Raw genomic sequence first — 24,964 nt, forward strand, 5'->3', positions numbered from 1 at the left:
TCGTGTTTCACCGCCTCTCTAAACGTCACAGGGAATTTCCAGTAGGGAAGGAAATGAAGTTTATGAACAAACTGAGACTAAACTTCACCTGCTGGACTCCAGCTGCTGCTGCTCTCTGGGGATAAACATCACCTTTACTCTGCAGGATTAACTCAGCATCTCTTCATTACCTGGGATGACGTCGTGGTGCGTCATGACGTAATTAAACTCTGGTAGTAGTAGATGGATCCAGCTAACTAACCCTAATAACCTAACCTGGGTTAGGACTGTCACTCATAGTTCATGTTCATCCGACCACCGTTAACCCGAGCGAGCTAACCAGGTAAGAACACCCGAACTACCCTCTAGTAAAGCTAAACTTGTGACCTGTAACTTCAGTGACTTCGTTACTACAGCAGCAGCTCGCTTTGTTGTCTTCTCACTTCCTCATCAGACAGGTAACTCTACTGAACCTCTCACCAGACTCAGTGTTAAAAATGGGAACTTGAAGGTTTCTTTCTTGTCAGCAAACTTGAGAATGTCTTACATCAGCAATAAAGGTATGTAGTGTATATATGACACAACATGATGAATTCGGCTTTAATGTATCCACCATGAAGTCCTTAAATGAGGGTTTATGTTACTATAACGTTACTATAACATTATAAGTAACGTTGGCTTCGCTGGCTGGGTTTCCTGCGGCAGTCCGCGTGTTCTTGGAAGTAAAAGACTTAAACATATTAAACTTTAAGTTAGGTTTAACTGTTGTATTGATTTGACAAGTAGCTGAAAACATGAGAGGATCACTTTGACTCTAAATGTTGTAGTGTATGTCCTGTAGTTTGAGTTCCTGGTGTTTAGAGTGAGAGAACTGTTAAACTGTTAAACTGGCTGATATCTGAACGGAGTCTGGTTTCACGTTCTCCTCATACGGAACCTACGGGGGCTAACGGTAGCATGGCTAGCTCCCAGTTAGCATTGACAGGTAGCAGTTTGACTCTGTTAGCCACAGAGCTAGCTAACTGTTAGCCACAGAGCTAGCTAACTGGTAGCCACAGAGCTAGCTAACTGTTAGCCACAGAGCTAGCTAACTGTTAGCCACAAAGCTAGCTAACTGTTAGCCACAGAGCTAGCTAACTGTTAGCCACAGAGCTAGCTAACTGTTAGCCACAGAGCTAGCTAACTGTTAGCCACAGAGCTAGCTAACTGTTAGCCACAAAGCTAGCTAACTGTTAGCCACAGAGCTAGCTAACTGTTAGCCACAGAGCTAGCTAACTGGTAGCCAGAGGGCTAGCTAACTGGTAGCTAACTGTTAGCCACAGAGCTAGCTAACAGGTGCCAAACAGCAATAAGTGTCAGAAGGATTATTTATAAATTAATAATAATAATAATAATAATTATAGTACATATTTATTGTCAGACATACATTGTGCAGAAATGTTGTAATTAAAATTAATTTACCCAATTCTTTACTCTAGTTTGTTGAGTGTTTTAGGCTTTTATTATAAATTGATAATATAATAAAGAGTAATAAATGTTTGTTTATATTAGTGTTTGGCTGCTTACATCATTATCATCATCATTAGTTCATCAGACTTTGTATTTATCACTGTAGTACTGCATGTTACACTGAGGCTTATTGATAGATAATAATAATGATAATACATATTTATTCGACAGATCTACATATTGTTAAAAAAATACATATACTTATATATAATATATTTTATATTTATATTATATTTGTTGTAGTAAAATGTCTTGTATAATTAATACAGAAATATTATTATATTATACATTTATTATTTATATTATATATATTATTTTATATTATATTATTTACTCCAGTAATTTAGGGAATTTAATATTTAGGTGTAATTTTTAGGCTTTTAAAAATTATATGAAGAGTAATAAATGTTTGTTTTATATTAGTGGTTGGCTGCTTACATCATTATGATCATAATTAGGTCACCAGACGTTGTATTTAGTTCCTCTGCTTGTTACACTGTCGGTATAATTGAAGTGTTTTGACCTTTGACCTGCAGACACCATGGCTGGAGACGACCACTACCTTCATACCTCCAACCAGGTAAACTCACCTCTAAATGTCCTTCTTCTGTTTGTACAGCAGCAAAATAAATGTTGTGTTATAACCAGATGGAGATATCTCATTATAATGAGTAAATATGTTGTTATAATAAAAGTCGTAGCCCTGATCCAGAACCAGAAACCAAACGTTTCATTCTCAAAGACTCTTAAAACTCGTTACGCTGAAATACAAACTCACTGTGTGAAAGAAACCGCTCAGATAATCACGTTCCTGCAGTCAGGGCGGTGCAAAGTTACAAAAAATATGAATACTGCGAATGAGAATTAATGTACGATAGATTTAAGTATTGAAGTTGAGTCTTGACCTTTTAGAAATAACATAATCTAAGGTTCACTTACTAGCTTTTTTTTGGAGCTTTCAACCACATCTCACAGTCTTTATTCACTGAATGGAGTTTGCTCAAATCACATCACATGACCTAAGTATGGACTACGTTATTATATTATATATTCATATAGAAATACTACTGATTAAACAGTAGTCTGTATACGTATCTTCTCAGAATCAGATTTATTACCAAGCAGGTTTTCACACACAAGGAATTTGTGTTGGTGTTTTGGTTCAATTCAATTCAATTTATTTTTATACAGCGTCGAATCATAACACTAGTTATCTCGAGACGTTTTATATATAGAGCGAGTCTTAGACCGTATTCTATAGTAGTTTTGGTGCATAACAATAAACACAGTAGAGAAAATAAAGATATAAAAAGCAACAGTCAATTAAATTTGCATTGAAACATGAAAAAAAGACTAGAAAATAAAACAAATATGTGAAAAGAATAGTGAAAAATGTCTGAAGAAATTTGAAAATTATGTGAAAATAATTTTGTTAATTTTGTAAAAATATGTGAAAAAATGTGTGATGAATGTCAGAAAAATACGTGAAAAATAACCAAACAATGTTGGAAAATTATTAGTAAAATTTGTGAAAATATCCAAAAACTATGTGAAAAATATCCGAAAAATTATTAGTAAAATATGTGGTAAAAATAGTGTAATATCAATTATTACAATAATTAAAAGGAAAAGCAGCAAATTTTCACATTTGTGAAGCTAGAACCATGAAGGGTTTTTACATGAAAAATTACCATCAAAATAGTTTCACTTTAATTTTCTCTCAATCGACTAATTGATTAATGGATTAATTGATTAATGGAATAATTGATTAATGGGGTAATTGATTAATTGATTAATGGAATAATTGATTAATGGAATAATTGATAAATGGAGTAATTGATTAATGGACTAATGTTGCTTTTGGTGTGGAGCGTCTTCACCTCACAGCGTCCTGACTTCATGTCCGAATTCTTCTTTCAGATTTTTGACATGATGGATCCGTCGTGGGAGTTTTCACATCATTTCCCTGCGATGTCTCAGACCGCCTCCCTGAGGACAGGTGAGAGTTTCACCTTCACACCTGCTGCTGTTATTAATGTCTTTATCTAACTGTTGGTTCAGTGTTCAATCATTAGCTTTGACTGATGGATCTAGTTTCAGAGAGCACTTTGTTTCCTTTAATGTCAACATGTCAGAGTATCATGTTGTGATCACAGCTCAGTTATCTTTAAACCTGTTGTCCCACATTAAAAACGTCTTGTGGTTCTGTTTGGCCCTCCCTCCTCAGGTATTACAATCCTAAATACCGGCTACTCTATGTTTACTTTCTGACATGATTGATGGAAACCATTTACACAGTGCTAAATGTTTGTCTTTACACACAAGACTGATAATTCATTAGATAACTCATTTAATGTGTCTTGAAAATATGTGGAAAAATTTGTGAAAAATTTCCAAAAGCGATATGAAAAATATCCGAAAATGATTAGTAAAATATGTGGAAAAAAATAGTGAGTAATGTCCAAAAAAATATGTGAAAATGTCCGAAAATTATTAGTAAAATATGTGAATTTTGTTTTTGAAAAATGACCGGAAAATATCTGAAAATGTCCGAAAATTATGAGTGAAATATGTGAAAAAATTACTGAAAATATCCCAAAAATGTCGGAAAATGATTAGTAAAATAAGTGAAACATTTTTGAAAAATATCCGAAAACAATATGAAAAATATCCAAAATTATAAGTTAAATATGTGAAAAGAAATAAGTGAAAAATATACGAAAGATTTTTGAAAAATTATTAGTATAATGTCTGAAAAATATCAGAAATTTCCGAAAATTATTAGTAAAATATGTGAAAAATGTTAGTAAAAGATGTCCGAAAAACACGTGAAAAATATCCCAAAAATGTCTGAAAATTATTAATAAAATATGTGAAAAACTATTAATAAAATATGTGAAAAAAATTGTGAAAAATATCCCAAAACTATGTGAAAAATGTCAGAAAAGGATTTGTAAAATATGTGAAAAGATTAGTGAAAAATGTCAATTATTACAATTATTAAAAGGAAAAGCAGCAATTTTTACATTGTGAAGCTGAAAATGTTTTTACATAAAAAAAATCCCCATCACAATAGTTTCACTTTAATTTTCTGTCAATCGACTAATTGATTAATTAACTAATTGATTAATGGGGTAATAGATAAATGGACTAATGGTTTCAGCTCTACTTGTATAAACTGTTGGGGAGTTTAATTTATAACTAAACATAAACTTAAACTCAAAATCAGTAAAGTAACTAAAGTTGTCAGATTAATGTAGTGGAGTAAATCATTTAAAGCATTTTGGGATGAACCAGCTGTGGAATAAAAACATCAGAAACTCAACTTTCTCTTTGTAAAACGAATATGTGTAAATATAAAACCTCCCGTGTGATGAAGCTAAAGTGAAAGGTGAGTTTCATGACGTGTCGCTGTCTGTCCTCTGTGGTGACTGTGGGACGCCGTCTCTCTGCTCTCACTTCCTGTTTGAGTCTGAAGTAAAGATAGAACTCTTTACATTTACATGATTCATGTGATTCATCAGTAGAAGCAGCTTCAGCTCCTCCAGCACTAACAGCAGACCGTAGTAAAGGAGGTCAGCACTCACACCTTTTACTACAGTTAGAGTACCAGTACCACGATGTACAAATATTACATTTTAATTAAAGGGTAACTTTGGTATCTTATTTTGAATTTTTATTATTTTTGGTATTTTTTATTATTATTATTTCACAAAAGTTTTTAATATAAAGAAAGAAAATTATGATTTAAGTCAGGAAATTAAACTTTCATCCAGGTTAGGGCAGTTCAAAGTGCTTCACAGATGACAATAAGACAGAATAAGTTTAGACGTGAAAACAGCAGAAAAGACAAAAAATATTCAACAATTTAGCAATTTGAGAGAAATGCACACAAATAAAAATGATGATGACAATAAAAATAATTAATTAATTCATAAAATAGCAAAACTTACAACTTGAATTCAATAAAGTAAGTGAATATAATAATGTAAATAATGTCTATAAACCGTTATTTATCAACACTTGGAGGTTATATGAAGGTTACTAATGGAATAAAAGACTATTTTAGTGATTAATTATTATTTTTTTAACTTACAGTATGAGTTATTCAATTTACATTTAAATCAGAGCTCGACTTGACCTTTGAGTTTAAAACTGTGTTAATGATTTATCAGTTGATCATTTTTACACATTAACTAATAACATAAAACTTATCTTATAAGGATTATTCCACTTGGTTATTAAAATGTATTAATGTTTGGTTTAATATGTTAGTAAGATAGATGTGTAGTGAGTGGGATGTGTTTCTGTGTTGGTAGCTAATCGATTAAATGACTGTATAACGGTGTTAATAGCTCCGAGTGTTTGTTGATGGTGAATTTGTTTCTGTGTGTTTTCAGTGGACGGACCGTTCCTGCAGATCGTGGAGCAGCCCAAACAGGTGAGACTCACCTGTCCTCCTCCTCCTCCTCCTCCTCCTACGGCCTGAACTCATAGACACTCCGTGATAATCACATCATTGTGATGTGACATACGCACATCACAAAGTCAATGCTGAAACTACATATCATCATATCAAACTACATTAAAACTGAACTAACTCACCATCAACCTAAAAACAAACGCTGTGTGGAGAGAAACGGGATCTGAAACATGACGCAGCTACAAGAGATGTTCGACATGTATCAGCTGTTTGTGTTCTTGTTGTCAGTTCTGTTTTTATGACCTTGTTTGTGTGTCTGTTTGTCTCCACAGCGTGGCTTCAGGTTCAGGTACGGATGTGAAGGTCCGTCCCACGGCGGTCTGCCAGGAGCCTCCAGCGAGAAGAACAGGAAGACCTACCCCACCGTCAAGGTAACCCTCGCCCTCTCTGTTCACCACTCAGAAACTCAGCGCTGACCTGACGTTTGTGTTTCCCTGTAAAGGGGAGGGACTTCAAATTATATATTTGATTTATAGTCAACCAAAAATACCATCATGTCAGTCTTAGAAATCTCCCACAATCCCTGTCTGCATATCAGACGACCCCGTGTGGTTTGAGGAACTCTGCCCGCCCCCCCCTCTGTGTGCTGTTGTCTGTATGAGCTACAGTTCATGTTGTTTCTGTTGGTGTTTGGAGGCTGAAGCTCCCACATGTTCCGACTAAAACCAGAGGAGACGGGAAATCCCCAGATTCCTGCTGCAGTCTGATGTTACTGCTCTTTACTGCAGAAATATATCTGAAACTGGATTTACGTCAATACAGATTATAGACACGTCCCAACAGATGTTCTTCTCAAGTGGCGTAACAACTAATGATTGTTTTCATTATCCATGAATCCTCAGATTTAGTTTCTAAATTAGTTGTTTATAAAATGTCCATCCAGTCTCTCAAAGTCCGAGGTGGAATCTTGTGGCGCATTCACGCCAAGTGCGAAGCGAACTTTCTGCGCGGCATGATTACATACAAAGTCAATGCAAAGAGGTAAATAGACGCAAATTCACGCCGGGTGACACAAATGCCCGACGCAAACATATGACATACGCGTGAAATCGCATATTCGCAGGATATGTCACTGTCGTCCTGACGTTGTTGAATCAGAAATGGAGGATATAAATCTTGTATGTGTCTGTGGTCACCCAGAGCGACGATAGTCCATCATATCTGTACAGAGACCAGAAACCACAGACTGTCTCTGGTAGAAACAACGACGTCTCTAGATGACTTTATGTTGAGTGTTGGAGCAGCTGCATAGCCTGACACTTATCCATCCAGACTCCATTCAGAAAACAAGCATTTTAAAAGTTGTCTGCTTGTTGTCATGGTAACGGACCTGACAAAGCATGAATTCAGACTTTTTACTAATCAACATCATTATGTTGTTGTTTCGGCATCACTTTGATCTGTTTATTGATATTAAATCACAGCACAATCTGTTTATTTCGGGTTCATACCGCAGTAGAGACGTGTGGCTGCTAGATACAGTCAGGCAATGACACTGTATGTGAATACAGCTCGCCGCCGGGTGACGTTATGAACCCAGACACGACTGCGTTTGGTTTTCTGACATATCTGGGACTTCACCAACATGTACATAGCAGCTACAGAGGTTATTTCTTCCATGGTTGATGGAGGAAATGGAGGAAAGAGAAGTTGTTGGTATCTATGGAGACAAGCTCCTCCTCTCCGGCGCATCTAGAGCGAATGAACATGGATGATACCGGCGGTCCAACTTGTGAAAATTCGCTTCGCTCTTGGTGTGAATGTGACATAAAAATGTCTTGTTTTCTCCAAAGATATTCAGTTTAATATAATATGAAATGGAGAAAAGCATGAAAAATTCCTTTAACGATTAATCAATCGATCAATTAGTCGACTAATCGCTGCAGCTCTTGTCATAACATCTAATACAGTCGGCCAGTGATGAGAAATCATTTGTTTTTCATTCTGGATTCAATTATTTTTGGGATTTTCTAGAAAAAATGTTCAAAATAACAGAATTTGTTCTTAACCTGGATGAAGGTGAAACATTTAGACACAATTTCTGGATAAAGAAATTAGATTTTGCATTAAAATGCTAATTTTTGGACGTGATCGAGATGAGAAGCAGAGCTGGAGCAAATCTTTAATTTCACGTAAAAAACGTAAGTGTTTATTGACGTGTTCAGGTGGATATTTTCTGTCATGAAAGAGATGAAGTCATCAGATCAAAGCAGGAAGTCTCTGTGTGTTTAGATGAATGTGTTGCATGTTGAGACTTCAGACTGGGAAAACCCCTCCTGTTGTTCTGGTCGGACCAGTGGGAAGACGATGATGATGATGATGATGATAATGATGATGATGTTGTTTCTGTCACGACGTCTTCATCAGAAATATGTGATATTTTTCCCTTAAAATCCATCATTTATGCCCTTAAATTACCCGTCACATTGTTTTCTGCTTCACTTTGTATCTCTGAAGTTTTCCAGAAGCTGGTAGATGATTATTTTACAGATCTGTAATTTCCCAATAATTTCTTCTGAAGTTTGAAGTCTGTAATTTGGTTATAAATGTTGGAGAGAAAATAGGAATTCCCCTAAAAGAAACGCTTGATATGAACACAGTAACTATTCCTTCATTATTCATTTATTATCAGAAACTTTATTCTTCATACATGTTGAACTCGATGCTTGGCTCTAGACACATTTCACAGTAAGTAGTTTTTGAAAGGCTAAACGCCAACAAATGCTATCGGCATTTCACTGGTACTGGTGTCGACTACTACATTTCTGGACATCCCTATTAGCTACAGCCCTAGCAGTTAGGATGTTAGTCCTCCAGATGCCAATCAGAACTTTCTTAATCATTCTTCTCATTCTGATAATAAATAAATAAATAAATAAATGATATACAGTAGACAGTATATTGAAATAATGTGGTGAATAGTGCAGCTTTGGCAGCGTGTTTCTGTCGTTGTACAGCTGATATCGGTAGAAGTCTCTGCAGAGACCAGTTGAGTTCTGGGTTAAAGAATCTTCTGCTGGTCTGGACCTGCCCTGGTTTATACCATCTCACACACACACACACACACACACACACACACACACACACACACCTCTGCTGTTTCATGTCTGTTGGGAATTTCCTCCCATGTCACCCACCACCCACATGTAATTACAAGGAAGCAGAGCTGCGTCACAAACAGGAAAGGTGTTGAGTTTCAGCTCGGAGATGAAACATCCTCCAGAGGTGTAATATCTGCGTGGGGCGGCGAGCACCCACTCTGGCCCAGAAATACCCACACCATGTTTTAACCCTTTGTTGTGACCGACACGTCGCCGTCTTACTTCACATCCAGACGACTCCTCGTGGCTCAGTGACGGCCACAGACTGCTGACTGCTGCAGAAACATAAAGGGACATTTACAAAATGTTTCCACTCAGCAGTCTGTGCTGTTAGATTCATGTTTCTGGACTCATTTGTTGTTGTTGTTAGTAGGGCGTCCCCCCACTTAGTCGGTTAGTGGACTTATCGGTCGTTTTCAGGCTGTTGTTTCCAGCTTGTTCTAGGCTGCATTATTGTGACCTTGACACTGAAACAGGAACCTGTTCACATTTTGATGCTCAGCTTCCAGTTTCTTTTACCAATGACTGCTGATTTTTTTTTGTTCTGATTCAACTGGTGCTCAGAGGGATCGACGTCTCTTTCACTTCTCAGTCTGAAAGAGAAGAGACAGCGTCTTGTTCTCCATGTACTAAACTAAATAACATCTATTAGTAAAGAGGACTCTCTACAAGATAAAAGCACGAAAAACATTCGGAAATAATCAGAAAAATATCCCCAAATATCTGAAAATTTAGTGGAAAATGTACAAAAATTATTAGTAAAATATGTGAAAAAAATAGAAAAAGTCATTTCACAGGTTATGAAAGTTGGTAAAGTGTTTTACTCAAAAGAGCTAAAATCCAGATAAAGTCATCGTCACTCTGAGAGCTTTTGGTCAGTTAGGACTCATTTCTTTCTCTTAATATAAACCCGTCCTGGTGTGTGATTTAGATCTGATCGTCACTTCTTCACATTTTATGCTTAAAGATAAAGTTTGTGTGTTTTACTGCATCATGATCAGATTTCAGCAGAAGGTGTTCGTAGCAGCTAGTGATCAGAATCCACTCGGCTGTTTCGGATAATACAGATATTTAGTGTGAACATGTTAAAGCCAGGAAACCAGTAAACACCAGCACCCGGCGTGTTTCTAGGAACTGGTGGGTCTGTGCTGCCGGAGCGCTTCGATTGGCCGACAGAACCGGGAAGAGGAAGTGGTGTTCGTGTTTATTTACTGCGGCGGTTGCAACGTTCCTGCAGGCAAAATACCTGCAGTGACACGATTCTCACACACACACACACACACACACACACACAAACACACACACAGGAGGAACATATTTTTTACATCTGATTTCCTTTATGTAAATTAGCTCGGTACCAGTGAGATAACATTATGAGATAACATGTAAATCAGCGTGTGTAGGAGACACTTCACAGACAACTAAAGAATATAAAATTAACTATGAAGAAGAAGAAGAATTAAAAAAGATAAATATATGATTTGGTTTTCAGTTGCACTGGATTTATAAATGCAGTAACCTCCAGTTATAATATGTTTTTGTCTCCTTCATGCATTCACTATCTGTTTCTAAAGTTTCATTTGCTGATGTTTTACAGTTCAGAAAGTTTATTGAGAAAATGTCTGAAAAATATGCGAAAAATGTAAACAAAATAACATCTATTAGTAAAGAGGTCTTTCTACAAGCTAAAAGCATCAAAGACTGATCAGACATATGTGAAAAATATCTGAAAATGTCTGAAAATTATAAGTGAAAATTATTAGTAAAATATCTGAAAAAGTATTGAAAAATATCCAAAAAATGTTGGCTTTGATCTGAAATCAGATCTAAGAAAGAAGAATGTGTGGAATTAAAAAAAGAGGCCATCTCTGGTTCTGCTGCATTGATTTTGATCCTGAACCTTTGAACATAAACTTCAGACTGAGGCTTGAAGGCAGATCTCAACCATCAGGTCTTCTAGTTCTCTGAGCTGATATGGATCCAGCCTGGACCTAGAACCGGATCAGTTTAGATCACATCCTCAGTTTTTTCCAGGTCACATCTACTTGAAGGGTGATTGTTAAAACATCAAGGACAATAATGTAAAAAAGTCCAATTGTTTTGCCGCGGACAAAGTTTGATTTATTAAAATAAAGTGTCAATAAGCCCGTCTGTGTTTCAGATCAGTAACTACCAGGGTCCGGCCCGCGTGGTGGTCCAGCTGGTGACGGCGCTGCCCCCCCTCCCTCAGCTCCACGCTCACAGTCTGGTGGGAAAACAGTGCGACAAAGGGGTCTGCATCACCGACCTCCAGCCCAAAGACTCCAACATCAGGTCTGTAGGACACACAGAGGACAGTAGAGTCCAGTAGGAACCCAGTAGATACAGTAGAAAACCAGTAAATGCAGTAGAACCCTGCCAGGTGTGAGACTCACAGGTGTGTTTGTGTCAGTTTTCCTAACCTGGGCATCCTCCATGTGACGAAGAAGAACGTGGCGAAGACTCTGGAGGAGAGGATGATCGAGGCCTTCAGGCTGGGATACAACTGTGGCGTCTCCATCCACCCCGAGGTGGACGCCCTGCAGGGGGAAGTCCGCGTCCCCCGAGACCTCACGGGTCAGTCCTGCTCACTGTGTGTGATCCTGTACAGGTGACTGTGAGGGGACCGGGTCAGAGTTAAGACCTTCAGACCTTCAGAGGACGGATTGGAAGGTGGATTTGGACGTTTTAGGAAAGTCAGGACTTTTTAGGAAAACTGGACATTTTTAGGAAAGTGAGGACATTTTAGGAAACTGAGGACATTTTTAGGAAAGTGAGGACATTTTAGGAAACTGAGGACATTTTAGAAAAACTGGACTTTTTAGGAAAGTGAGGTTGTTTTAGGAAAGTGAGGACATTTTAGGAAACTGAGGACATTTTAGAAAAACTGGACTTTTTAGGAAAGTGAGGTTGTTTTAGGAAAGTGAGGACATTTTAGGAAAGTGAGGACGTTTTTTGAAAACTGGGGACATTTTTTGAGATGTGATCCGTGCGTCCGCCATCTTGACCTGACAAACCATGTCTTTATTTTCTGTCTGTCTTATTATTTTGGGGGATTTTCTCTAATCTTTAGATGAATGTAAATATGTCCGTCCCCCTCTGTCTCTCTCTTTGTCTTCAGACCACCAGCGCAGCGTGATCAGCAACGCGGCGTCTCTTCAGGCTAAAGAAATGGACCTCAGCGTGGTCCGGCTCATGTTCACGGCGTTCCTCCCCGACAGTGACGGAGGTTTCTCCAGGCGGCTGGAGCCCGCCGTGTCTGAACCGATCTACGACAGTAGTGAGTCTCAACTCAGTCACACATCCACACGTCTGTAGGCCGATCTGTAGCTCTGTAGTTCTGTAGCTTTGTAGTTATGTAGCTTTGTAGCTTTATAGCTCTTTGTGGTTCTAGCTCGTAGCTTCCTTCTTTAGGCTGCTCGCTCATTCACTGATCCGACTGGTTTAAGGTCTCAGACTGGAGTTAAATCTGTATTTTATTAATCTGGTATGTAACCACAATAAGATTGTTGTTTAGTTTCACATTGTGCTCGTCGGCTTTTGCGTGCATCCCCTCGGTCATATTTTATATATGATATAGTCATATTTTCCACCTGGTAGAGAGACTCGTCTGTGTGGCGAGGAAAAATCTGAACAAGCAGTGTTTTGTCATCTGTTGCTCTCACATCAGCGCTCCTCTCTTCTCTTATTAATCATTCTGAGTGTTAAAAGTTTAATTAAAGGGGCCAGTTTTACAGACCTCATACGTCACTGTCGTGTTTTAATGGTATTTCTATAGTAAGATACTTCAAGGAGAAATTTTTCAAAATATTTTCGCACATTTGTTGGACATTTTTTCACATATTTTACTAATAATTTTCTGACATTTTTCAGAATTCTTTGGATATTTTTCCGATATTTTTGGGACATTTTTCCCTATTTGTTTTTCACATATTCTACAAATATTTTTTTTTATATTTTATCACATATTTTTCAGACATATCTGACAATTCTTTTCCACACATTTAACTAAGAATTTTCAGAAAATTTTCACTTTTTTTTTTTATTTTTCAAATGTGTTTTAGAAATGTTTCACATATTTTTCGGACATTTTTGCCCATTTCTGTTCACATATTTTACTAATCATTTTTTTTATTTTTTTTTAAATATTTTTGACGTATTTTTCAAACATTTTCCAAAATTTTTTGCACATATTTTACTAATACATTTTCGGATATTTTGTTTGTAAGTTTTCTTCTGTAAGCAGCTGTGCTCGGTGTTATATTTGTTTTTATCAGAGGACAGAAGTGTTTTAATCTGTTAGTGTGTGATGTTGGCCTGCTGCGAGCTGTACTTCATATATATAACTGAACCCTGATACACAGAACTATCATGGATCAGTGCTGAATATTGAACCATGATGGATCGGCTGATACAATCAGTCCAATCATGTCTTTGTAGAGCTGGACTTTGCTTCATTTATTGTGTCTTTATCTCTACGTTATTGAGCTCTGATCAGACCCTCCACAGTGTTGGCGTCCCCGGTCGTCTCTGTAGCTGAGGTTGGCGTCCCCGGTCGTCTCTGTAGCTGAGGTTGGCGTCCCCGGTCGTCTCTCTGTAGCTGAGGTTGGCGTCCCCGGTCGTCTCTGTAGCTGATGTTGGCATCTCCGGTCGATTCTCTGTAGCTGAGGTTGGCGTCCCCGGTCGTCTCTCTGTAGCTGAGGGTTATTGTGAAGTCGTGTCAGGCCGCCTGGTTTCGTTTCCCTCTTCCTGCTGGTTTGGTTTCCGTACGCTGCAGCTTCCTCTCAGAGGAAGAAGAAGAAAATCATCAGTTCAGGACCGCTCTGCACTTTCACTTTAGATTCAGACTCAAGCTTCATCCTCTGTTCTTTGATCCAGTATTTGTAGAAACAGTCCAGTTGTCCCCTGGAGGCTGCAGAGTTCATTACATCCACAATGTGAAAGTGTTGGACAGACTGATGATGTATCTGGTGTCAGAGTCTGAACAGCAGCAGAGCTGAACATGTGAAGTTTGTCCTGAGGGTGGCGCTAGAGGAAAGATAACAGGGTCTTTATGATCTAAAGACTTCATCCTCTGGTTCTTCAGATTTCCTTCATCATTCCTGTCAAATGTTCCAGTTTAAAGGTTTATTCCAATATTTTAGTAGAACTTCTTTGGATCCTTGAGAAGGACCCTGGAGTCCTTGAAGAAGTCCAAATTAAATGTAGATTAGAAGGAAATTGTCAGTTTAAAAGGTGAAACATCTTTTTACTGAAGCAGCATTTTTACCTCTCTCCGTGGAGGTGCTCCAGTCAGATCTTTGGTTGTTGTACGATCACTGCGATTTATCGGATCATTCTGACCTGCTGTGTTTCTGTGTTTCTTCCCTCAGAGGCTCCGAACGCCTCCAACCTGAAGATTGTGAGGATGGACCGAACGGCTGGCTGTGTGAGCGGAGGAGAGGAGGTCTACCTGCTCTGTGACAAGGTCCAGAAAGGTGAGACGGGATTTAATAGACACAGGACAAACATATACAGTATATACATATATATAAACTAGGTCTGTCAATCGATTAAAATAGTTCATCACAAATTAATCACACGTTTTTTATCTGTTCTAAATGAACCTTAAAGGGAGATTAGTCAAGTATTTAATACTCGTATCAACATGGGAGTGGACAAATATGCTGCTTTATGCAAATGTATGTGTACATGTCTGTAAAGGGGAGACTCGTGGGTACCCATAGAACCCATTCACTTCACACAACACCTCTTCCTAACAGACAGCGAGTGAGCGAACTCCATGGAGAGTGATATTGATTGCCAACTTCCTGTATCTTGCAACTCTGGGTCCGCCTCTTAAGGTGGACCAGCTTTTTTCCTTAAAGAGACGAGCCACTCCTCTGTGTTTTTCTCAGCTTTTTAGTTAATTATTAACATTTCTTCTAACCGTTGTTACTGATAGCGTTAATCGGTTAAAATGCTTAATGTCGGTTAACGATTAAACGGTTAATTATTGACATCCCTAAATCATAGAAAATTACAGCAACTGAAGCGGCCTTATTTTCTTGAACTCCAGTATTTTTCCTGAAGCTGTATTTGGATTCAGGGAAGTGGATCTGTGAACAGTTTTTCCTGGTGGGATCAGTGTTTTCTGTTCTCCTGGAGGAAGTCCAGCTTCGGGGAATTCCCCTCCGACATGTTAAATCCCTCAGCATCAAGAGAGCGACTCAGCCTGGGATGGTTTTCTGTTTGTGTCCTTCTTCTTCTTTGTTTCGGTTCGTTTGTTGTCAGAGAAGCACCATCTGATCTGGACTCAGCTCACAGTAATCCTCCAGTTCAGCCGCTCACAGATTTACACTGAAGTCAACAACAAACATTAGTTTCTACATTCAACATTAACAGCAGGAGCTCAGTGGTGAGATGCTCACAGCACCCTGAAAACAGCACCCTGATGTCTGATGTTATATTGAGCAGAAAACTTTGATTTTTATACCATATTTAAAGGGACTGTTTGTAAGAATCAGAAATGTCTTGTTAACAGCGACACCTGTGGCCGTTAAGTCAACGAAAGTCAGCGTCCTGTTGCTCGCGCTTGTGCTCGCTCTACATAGACATGAAGGAGCATCGCTCAACACAGTGAGGAGACACACGTCAGCTAAAAGCACAATATCACATATTTCAGCTGCTTGGCAGTAATGTTAGCTGACCAGACGGAGGTCTCTCCATGAATCAATGCTGATCCTAGTGTTGGCTTTTCCCGCCTCAACCTCCCGACCGCGGCCGGAGGAAACGGGGGAGACGTCGGAGTTTTGGTCGGAGGCGATAACGTTTCTCTCTGTGGAGCCCCGTCACTTCATAAGACACGGGAAACCTCTGTTGGTCTGGAGGAGCTGCAGCAGTTATTTCTGCACAAACGTCCACTGAACATTCACTAGATATTCTCAGAGCTACGTAGTCTTCTGTAGTGTGGAGTGTGCGCTCATGCACGTGAGAGGTGGAGCGAGCGGAGTGAAGGCAAGCAGAGGAGCAGAGGAGCAGAGTACAGCAGAGACTCCGGTCCTGGAGACCAAAGCTACGGTCTCCCCCGCGTCCTCCGACTGCGGTCAACACTGTTTAACAGACGGACTTCACTAGATACAACCAAGAGGTTTTGGTGCTTCCGTGTAGTTTGTGTTGGAGTCTGAGTCTGAACAGCGTAGCCACACGCGAGCACGCATGGGACACCGATCCGGGTGATTTATACGTGTAAGAAGTTACAGACAGTCCCTTTAGACCAAATTGTAATGAATCTAAATGTAACTACTGGACCAACAGAAATATCACTACTTTCTTTAAAATAATAAACTCTCTACAAAGTCTTCAGACATTAAAGAAAAATACTACGTAGAGAATAAAAGAAGATGATGGAAGTGATATAAATGTGTAAAATGTGTGTGTTTGTGTGTTTCTAGATGACATCCAGGTTCGGTTCTATGAAGAAGACGACTCGGGGATGACCTGGGAGGCTCTGGGAGATTTCTCCCCTACAGACGTCCACAGACAGGTCAGTACCAGGAGTTAGTAGTGCTACTGTTTGTACTAGTCACACATGTAGTATTAGTTATTTTACTTTAATTAAAAGGACTAATGTATGAATGTTATGTGTTAAAGGTGCTAGTAGGACCTGTTTCGGATATTTTTCAAATTTATTTATTTAACATATTTTACGTTTTCAAATATTTTTCATGTATTTTTGGGACTTTTTTTCTCATATTTTTCTAATAATTTTCAGATGTTGTTTTCAAATATTTTCTGGACATTTTCAAAAAAAAAATCATATATTTTATTTACAATTTTTGGATGTTTTTTCGAATATTTTTTACATATTTTGGGACATTAATCACCAATTTCTTTTACATGTTTTACTAATAATTTTCAGATGTTTTTCGAATATTTTTCAGTATTTTTGGAAACATTTTCAAAAAACATTTTGCATATTTCACAAATAATTTTTGGGATTCGGATTAAACCTGACGTTACCACGGCGATGTGTTCTCTGCCGTCAGTTCGCCATCGTGTTCAAGACTCCGAAGTATCGGGACCTGAACCTGCAGAAGCCGACGTCGGTGTTTGTCCAGCTGAAGAGGAAGTCTGACAACGAGACCAGCGAGCCCAAACCCTTCACCTACCACCCTCAGATCATAGGTAGGTCCCTCCACCCTTCACCTAGCACCCTCAGATCATAGGTAGGTCCCTCCACCCTTCACCTAGCACCCTTAGATCATAGATACTGTAGGTACCTCCACCCTTCACCTGCCACCCTCCAATCATGTGATATTAATGTTACAGTAGAACAGGTGAGTGGGGAGGTAAACGCCGCCCCCTACTGAGTCTTATTTAACTCTGTGCTTTATAAACCCAACAAACACCCAGTGTTCTGGTAACATGATGCTCACCTGTGCACCTGCTCATGTAAATGTACCTGTTTGTGTGCTCAGATAAGGAGGAGGTGCAGAGGAAGAGACAGAAGACGTTGCCAAACTTCCAGGACTTCAGCGGTCATGGAGGAGGGGGAGGTCTGTACCGAGGAGGAGGAGGAGGTGGAGGAGGTCCTGCTGCAGGAGGAGGACCCGGCTCTGCAGGAGGAGGAGGAGGAGGAGGAGGAGGTAAATTCAGCAGCCTGGAAAACCTGGAAAGTCATTGACAGTTTGACTGTCTGTCCTCATGTCACTCTGTCAGCTGATATTTTGGGTGCATCTGATTTGTCCTCCAGGTTACTTCCAGGGCTTCACTACCTACAACTATGGGGGAGCAGGAGGAGTAGGAGGAGGTGGAGGTTTCTCCACAGGATACTCAGCTGGTCTGGGAGGAGGAGGAGGAGGAGGAGGAGGAGGAGGCATCAAACACGGTGAGAAGAAACATGGTGTTGCATAACACCACCTTCATCTAAACTGAAGGTCCTAACTCTTAGACTCTTAGACTTATGGCTGAAGGAAAAGACCACTCTAACCAGATGTTGTGTTACAGCCTCTGAGAGCGACGCAGACGACAGCGATCCAAACGATGACTCGGGGTCGGGGGACGTGTTAAGAGCTTTAGCCCAGCCGGGAGGCCTGGAGGTGGGGGAGAGGACTGAGGAGGGAGGGGTCGGTGTGGAGGAGCCAAAACCACACAGAGGTACACATCATTATACACTCTGACCCTTTTACTGTCACCCTGCTACAGTTTAAATGGTGCCCATCAAAGCACACACACTTGGCGGGTGTATTGCTGGGGACTCAAGGGAGTGCTGTGTTGAATGTGGTGCAATTTTGCCAGATGGTGGCGCTATAACTTTTGAATCTATACATATAAACCACGTCATTTTGGATTTTGTACAAATCTGATTTTTTGCTAGTCCATCTACAAACTTTGTCACCAAATCTGGTATAGAACATCTCTGGACCAAGCCGGAACAAGTTCCGTTTTGTGATTGTGGATTTTCCGTACATATTTATATATGCAAACACATTTCTGTCATATTTTACTAATAATTTTTGTACGTTTTTAGAATATTTTTCAATTATTTTTGGAAATTTTTCATAATTCTTTTCACATATTTTACTATTAATTTTGCGACATTTTTTAATATTTTTCACATATTTTTTTTACATATTTTACTAATAATTCTTGGAAGGTTTATAAGAATATTTTTCAGTATTTTTGGGACTTTTTTCACATATTTTACTAATAAATTTCTGACGTTTTTCCAATTTTTTTTCACGTATTTTTGGGAAATTTTCTTCTCATATTTTACAAATAATTTTCAGATGTTTTTAGAATATTTTCCAGTATTTTTGGGACTTTTCCCCACATTTTTTCAGATATTTTATGAATGATTTTTGGATGTTTTTCAAATATTCAAAATATTTTTGGGACATTTTCACAACTTTTTTTACATGTTTTACTAATAATCTTTGGACGATTTTTGAATATTTTAAACACATTCCAAATATAAAACTTTTCTTTGGAGTGTTTACAGATTTTATACTTTGTGTTTTAGGTGTTTCGTGCTGCCTTACGAAGTGTATCTAAAAATCTGTGTTTAAATTAACTTTACATCGTTTTCCTGCCTGATGTTGATGAAATGATGTTTTGTGTGTGATGCAGATGAGCGGTTGGTGGAGGCGACCAGCCGACAGTTGGCGGCTCTGTTCCAGTACTCTGTTACAGGAGATTCAGCGTACCTGCTGGCTACACAGCGCCAGCTGATGACAGCACAGGACGAGGATGGAGACACGTCAGTACAACACAAAACACACATTTTAAACCTTATCTTATTAAAAGTTGATTATTCCCGTCTTTGAATGTCATCTGTGAGGTCAGTTGTAGTACAGTGAGTCTTTCCTTTAATTGTTCTCCGTTTCCTCCCCTCTCCTCTCAGTGGACTCCACCTGGCCATCCTCCACAGCCAGCAGGAGGCGCTGAAGAGTCTGACTCAGGTTGTCTTTGTTCTGCCTGGAGAGGAGGTGCTCAACATGAGGAACCACCTCTACCAGGTACTTTCTGTTCTGCTGCAGCTCTGAGCAGGAAATCAACATTTTACAGGTGTTGTTTCAGGAAGGAAACACAGATTCTGAGCAGTGAGGACGCCTCCTACTTAAAGAGCAAGAAAATAAAACATGTAGGGACCAAAGAAGGAAGCTTTGTAGTTAGGAAACAATGAAGGAAGCTTCCTATTTAGGTGTGAGGAAGCAAGAAAGAAACCCGCTTAGGATGCAAGGAGCGAAGAAGTTTAGATAGATCATTTATTGTCCTCCGTTAGAAATTTGTTTCTAGTAAGAGAACAAGGAAATGACCGAAGGAAGGAAGGAAGGAAGGAAGGAAGGAAAGGAAGGAAAGGATGCTTCCTGGTTAGGGGACATTGCACAAGGACGTGTACTAGTTGTAACCTCTTCCTCCATGTATCCCAGACTCCTTTGCACCTGGCTGTGATCACCCAGCAGAGGGAGGCGGTGGAAGCGCTGCTATTGGCCGGTGCAGACCCGACTCTGACAGATCGTCATGGCAACACGGCGCTCCACCTGGCGTCCCGGCTGGAAGGAGGAGGAGGAGGGATGGTCCAGTTTTTACTGCAGCACAGAGAGATGAGGGAGCTGCTGGAGCACACCAACACAGCAGGTACACACACAGATACACACCAACACAGCAGGTACACACACACACACACACACACACACACACACACACACACACATACATACCAACACAGCAGGTATATACACACCTAGACACACCAACACAGCAGATACACACACACACACACACACACACACGTATATACACATACACCAAACACATACACACCAACACAGCAGGTACACACACACACACAGAAAACTGAATGTTAAACGTGTCTGACCATCCTCTGTTCGTCTGTTTCCATGGTTACAGGTCTGTGTGCGATCCACCTGGCGGTCCTGGCCAATCAGCTGTCTTCTCTCAGGGAGCTGCTGGAGGGCGGGGCCAACGTGGAGGCTCAGGAGCGCAGCTGTGGACGGAGCGCCCTCCACCTCGCCACTGAGAGCGACAACGTGTCGCTGGCCGGCTGCCTGCTGCTGGAGGTACACACTGACGCTGGTTATACTGGTTATACTGGTCGGGGTCAGGTTTACCCAGTAAGATCTAACAGACTGTGTGTGATGCTTTCTGTCGTCAGGGTAACGCCAAGGTGGACAGCTTCACCTTTAATGGCTCCACCCCCCTCCACATCGCTGCAGGGCGGGGCTCCGTCAAGCTGACCGCTCTCCTGATGGCTGCAGGTACGACTGGAGGCTAACTAACGCTAGCAGTGGGCTAAAGCTACACATCTAAATGTCCTCTTGCTGTGTTGTTGGGTGAATCCAGATATCACAGACATTAGAGATGACTAACTGTGATTGGAGGCTCTAGAGCTACAATATCAGAGAAGCGTTTCAGAGACGGAGAGGAAATGATGCTAATATTTAGCCTTCTGCTAACAGCAGCTAACGTGAGCCGTTAGCTGCTGTTAGTCTGAAATGCTTCTCTGATATTGTCCGACTCTCTTTCTGACTGACTTGACTGAAGGATATTTATGCGCCCTCAATTTATCATTACAGCGCTGCCGTTGGCAACCGGCCGGCTACTTAGCTCGCTTATTCCACCACGCTGTCATGAAACACAGAAAATGAGGTGAACAAAGTCGTCCCTCATCTGGTGATAGCACGGTGCTTTCCTACGCTGAGACCAGAGTGTGAGGATGAAGCATTAAGTTGTTACTAGTCAGTCGAACAGAGGACAGCGCCGGGTCACGGTCCCTCTGCCTCACTCCTCGCCGCCAGGAGACGACTTCACCGGGAGGAGAGCAGGTGTTATCCAGCTGTCTCCTCCTCCTGCAGTCGTCTCCAGCGGCGTAGGGGTCGGCTAATCTGGTCCCGTTGGTTCATGTTAGCTTTCTCAACTCCCACTGGTGATCCTGGAGAGTGAGTGACAGCACATGTTGAGAGAAACTAGGAAAACAAGCCAACAATACTTGCTAGCCAGCGTTAACTAACGTGTTCAGAGAATTATTCTGCCTCCACTAAACACGTCACCATGGTTACTGACGGAGAAGAGGGCGAAATGACCATGTTAACACTGTGTGTGTAACTGTGTGTGTTACTGTGTGTGTTACTGTGTGTGTTACTGTGTGTGTAACTGTGTGTGTGTGTTTTCAGGTGCCGACCCTCAGAAGGAGAACTTCGAGCCGCTCTTCTTCAGGGAGGAGGACTGCTGCAATGAAGAGAGGGAGGACGAGGATGAGGATGAAGGCTACATCCCAGGAACCACTCCGCTCAACATGGCCGGCACCACTCAGGTACACCGGCTTCCTCGAGAGACGCTTTACTGACAAAGACACTTTATTGGTTGTTTACACATAACTTTCAAAATAAGAGTCTGATCCTAAAAACTAAAGTTTAAAGAGCAATTTAACAGCAGCTGAACTCCAGTGGTTTAACTCGCCTCCCACCTCGCTGCAGTGATGTCACAGTGTACTCCAGAGTACACTGTGACATCACTAGTGGGCGCTGTTACAGGTGGAACGCTGCTGATGTCAAGTTACTCCTCCAGCCGTTAGTTTGATTCTGAAAGCTGCATTAAGAGTTTTTCACCACCAGGAGGGAGAACAGAAATAAACCGATCCTGAATCTGCTCATTTAGAATATGCAGTATTTATATGATTGTGTCTGTGTGTGTGTGTGTCTGTTTGTGTCTGTGTGTGTGTTTTCAGGTGTTGGAGCTTCTGAACGGTAAAGAGTATGAACCAATTTCTCCTCACAGAGCCTTCAGCCCTCCTCAAGGTGAGTTTAGCCTCCGATCTGATATAATTTATCACTTATTCACTAATGTATAGCTCTTTTTGTTTTAGTAAATATTTGTTTTACTGAAAGATGCTCAATTTACAGTGAAATTACAAAATGTAAGATACGTAAACATTTCTATCCGTGCATGAGGAAATAGATTTTAAAGAAAGGAAAAGGAAAAATACACATGTGAGTACAGATACACACAAATGTAAAAAAGGGTAACTATAAAGATAATAATAAAACACAAATATATATATATATATATATATATACAAGTAAAATAGTGATAATGACATATATAACATATTACAAATAATAAACATAACCTATTGTAGTGGCAATGAATGAAAACAGAAACTATAAAATAAAATAAATAATGATAACATCAACAATAAGTATTGAATAATAAAAAAATGAAAACAATAAATAAATGTAAAAAAATATAAAACATTACATGAATAAATAAAAAAATAAAACATGAAATATATAAATAATAAAGATATAAAACATTAAATAAATGAATAATAAAAATAGAAAACATTAAAAAACTAAATAATAAAAATGGAAAACATGAAATAAATAATAAAAATAGAAAACATTCAATAAATGAATACTAAAAATAGAAAACATGAAATAAATAATAAATATAGAAAACATGAAATAAATAAATACATAATAAAAAATAGAAAACATTAAATAAATAATAAAAAATAGAAAACATTAAATAAATAATAAAAAATAGAAAACATTAAATAATTAGTCACATCAGCAGTTTATCTATTTTCTTTCTGTCAGTTACCGGACTGTTTCAAATGCTTTAGTTTTATTGTCCTCACTCAAATACAAAGTCAAGAATCAATAAAGTAAAGTTTATTCTTTATTTATTTTCAGTCAAAAAGAGTCAAAAGACAAAAGCAGACATAACAAAAGACACAATATCAAAGTAATAGATAAAAAAAGAAAATAAATGAGTTGGAATCAGATCAAATTGAAATCTGCTGCCTACAGAAAAACATGGACTATTTTCCTTCATGTACTTTCTGTATACAAATATACAGTATATATATATATGTGTGTATGTGTCTATGTGTGTGTGTGTGTGTAGGTGACCTGGTGGGCCTTGACATGGAGGTAAAGCAGCAGGTGTGTCGCGTTCTGGAGAGTGAAGGATGCTGGGAGAAGCTGGCTCACAGTCTGGGTCTGGGGATCCTCAACACGGCCTTCAGGCTGAGCCCGTCCCCCGCCAAGACACTGCTGGACAGCTACGAGGTAACACACGTTTAACTGTTTATTTATGTCCACACATACACAGAGAGGAGAACGGTACAAGGACACAAATATTAAAGATATAATATGTAATATTAGGTTTAACGGTTGGTGTTTGTTTCACGGCGGTTATGTTCTAAAGCACAAATCAACACAGCCCCGCGGTAAGGTGCTGCGCCGCCGGGTTTTGACCCCTGACTTTTGGTCCTGCAGGTTTCAGGCGGGACGATCAGGGACCTGTTGGCTGGTCTGAGGTCGGTCGGAGAGTGCAGAGCGCTGAGCGTCCTGGAGGAGGCGCTGCGTCGCCGCGATGACGAGGAAATGCAGACGACCAACGAGACGAGCGGTGAGCAGACGGGTAACATGACCGTCTTCTTGGTTAAAAAACGACGACGAGTCACTCAGCTGTGTTTCTCTCTCTGCAGGCGAGTCTCCGGTTCAGGACCTGAAGGTGGACGTTCAGATCGACAGCGGCGTCTGTGACAGCGGCGTGGAGCTGTCCACGGCGTGACCTCCTCATTGGTCCGTCTCCAGTCAGGTTTAACAGGAAAAGCACAATCCACTGATTGATTACTCGATTGCTCCGGGCTGAGCTGAGTTTTAACCAGCAAACATTTGAACACGTTTTTAGTTTGTAACCTGATGAGACAGAAACTAAAGTTTGTAACTAAACTTAAATTAACTGGTTTGATGGTTTTCTGCCACACTACACTCCAACAGCTCAACCAAAGAATGTAAATCTGTGTCTGTTCCTCACTCTGAAGAAGAAGAAATCACTGTTAAACAAAAGGAAAGAGTCCCTCAGATGTCCCCTAGTAGAAAAAGAATTGATTTGATTTCACTGATAATGTTTGGAGTGATGTTTTCTGAGCGAACAGATGGAGGCAGACGTGTCCTGTCTGCAGGGGGAAAGGTGCTATTCATACTGAAATGATTGTAAAGAAATGTGCCCGAAAGGATCCGGTCAGATGGTTTCTGGTCTGTTTTAATATTAACTCTCACATGTCTGTGTGTCTGTATGTGGAGAGCTGTTGTCGTTCATACTGACTGTGAAAAGATGAAGAGGACTAAATCTACAGTCTTCCTTTTAAAGTTCATCTGAAGATAATCATGTCCTGACCATTTCCACATCACCTTAAATGATCTTGAATAGATAAACCAGCCATGTTGAAGAGATTCATCTGCATTCAGACAGAGTTAACAGACTCGCATCAGTAAAACAAACAGAATGTATGTTGCCTTTCATTACATTCATACGACGGAGTATTAGGGCCACATTGAGGAAAAAAAGAAAATATGAG

The 24,964-nt window shown here is 39.8% G+C and overlaps 1 protein-coding gene and 1 long non-coding RNA gene across 4 annotated transcripts; both read left to right on the plus strand.

The window, feature by feature from the left end:
• The first annotated feature begins 57 nt into the window (after nucleotides 1-57).
• On the plus strand, nucleotides 58-24,481 carry nfkb1 (nuclear factor of kappa light polypeptide gene enhancer in B-cells 1). Of its 3 annotated transcripts, none has more exons than XM_037779789.1 (25): nucleotides 58-322; nucleotides 434-539; nucleotides 2,025-2,068; nucleotides 3,409-3,487; nucleotides 5,889-5,929; nucleotides 6,244-6,342; nucleotides 11,234-11,385; nucleotides 11,504-11,667; nucleotides 12,212-12,370; nucleotides 14,463-14,567; nucleotides 16,524-16,615; nucleotides 17,118-17,256; nucleotides 17,550-17,717; nucleotides 17,825-17,959; nucleotides 18,079-18,228; nucleotides 19,201-19,330; nucleotides 19,475-19,589; nucleotides 20,004-20,211; nucleotides 20,485-20,654; nucleotides 20,750-20,852; nucleotides 21,768-21,907; nucleotides 22,322-22,391; nucleotides 23,503-23,666; nucleotides 23,877-24,009; nucleotides 24,089-24,481. In XM_037779789.1, exons 2-25 carry the CDS (start codon nucleotides 518-520, stop codon nucleotides 24,172-24,174), a joined length of 2,868 nt encoding a protein of 955 aa, XP_037635717.1. In that variant the 5' UTR covers nucleotides 58-322; nucleotides 434-517; the 3' UTR covers nucleotides 24,175-24,481. The 3 variants fall into 3 exon arrangements, with proteins under 3 accessions (XP_037635717.1, XP_037635718.1, XP_037635720.1); XM_037779790.1 differs by having other exon boundaries at nucleotides 17,550-17,714; XM_037779792.1 differs by having other exon boundaries at nucleotides 17,550-17,651.
• LOC119494153 lies at nucleotides 12,388-14,449 on the plus strand. Its single transcript, XR_005208137.1, has 3 exons — nucleotides 12,388-13,600; nucleotides 13,632-13,759; nucleotides 13,793-14,449. It is a non-coding gene; the product is annotated as an uncharacterized LOC119494153 (long non-coding RNA).
• Nucleotides 24,482-24,964: the final 483 nt, after the last annotated feature.

The sequence above is a fragment of the Sebastes umbrosus genome, chromosome 9 (genome assembly GCF_015220745.1).
Source record: "Sebastes umbrosus isolate fSebUmb1 chromosome 9, fSebUmb1.pri, whole genome shotgun sequence".
Classification (NCBI taxonomy): domain Eukaryota; kingdom Metazoa; phylum Chordata; class Actinopteri; order Perciformes; family Sebastidae; genus Sebastes; species Sebastes umbrosus.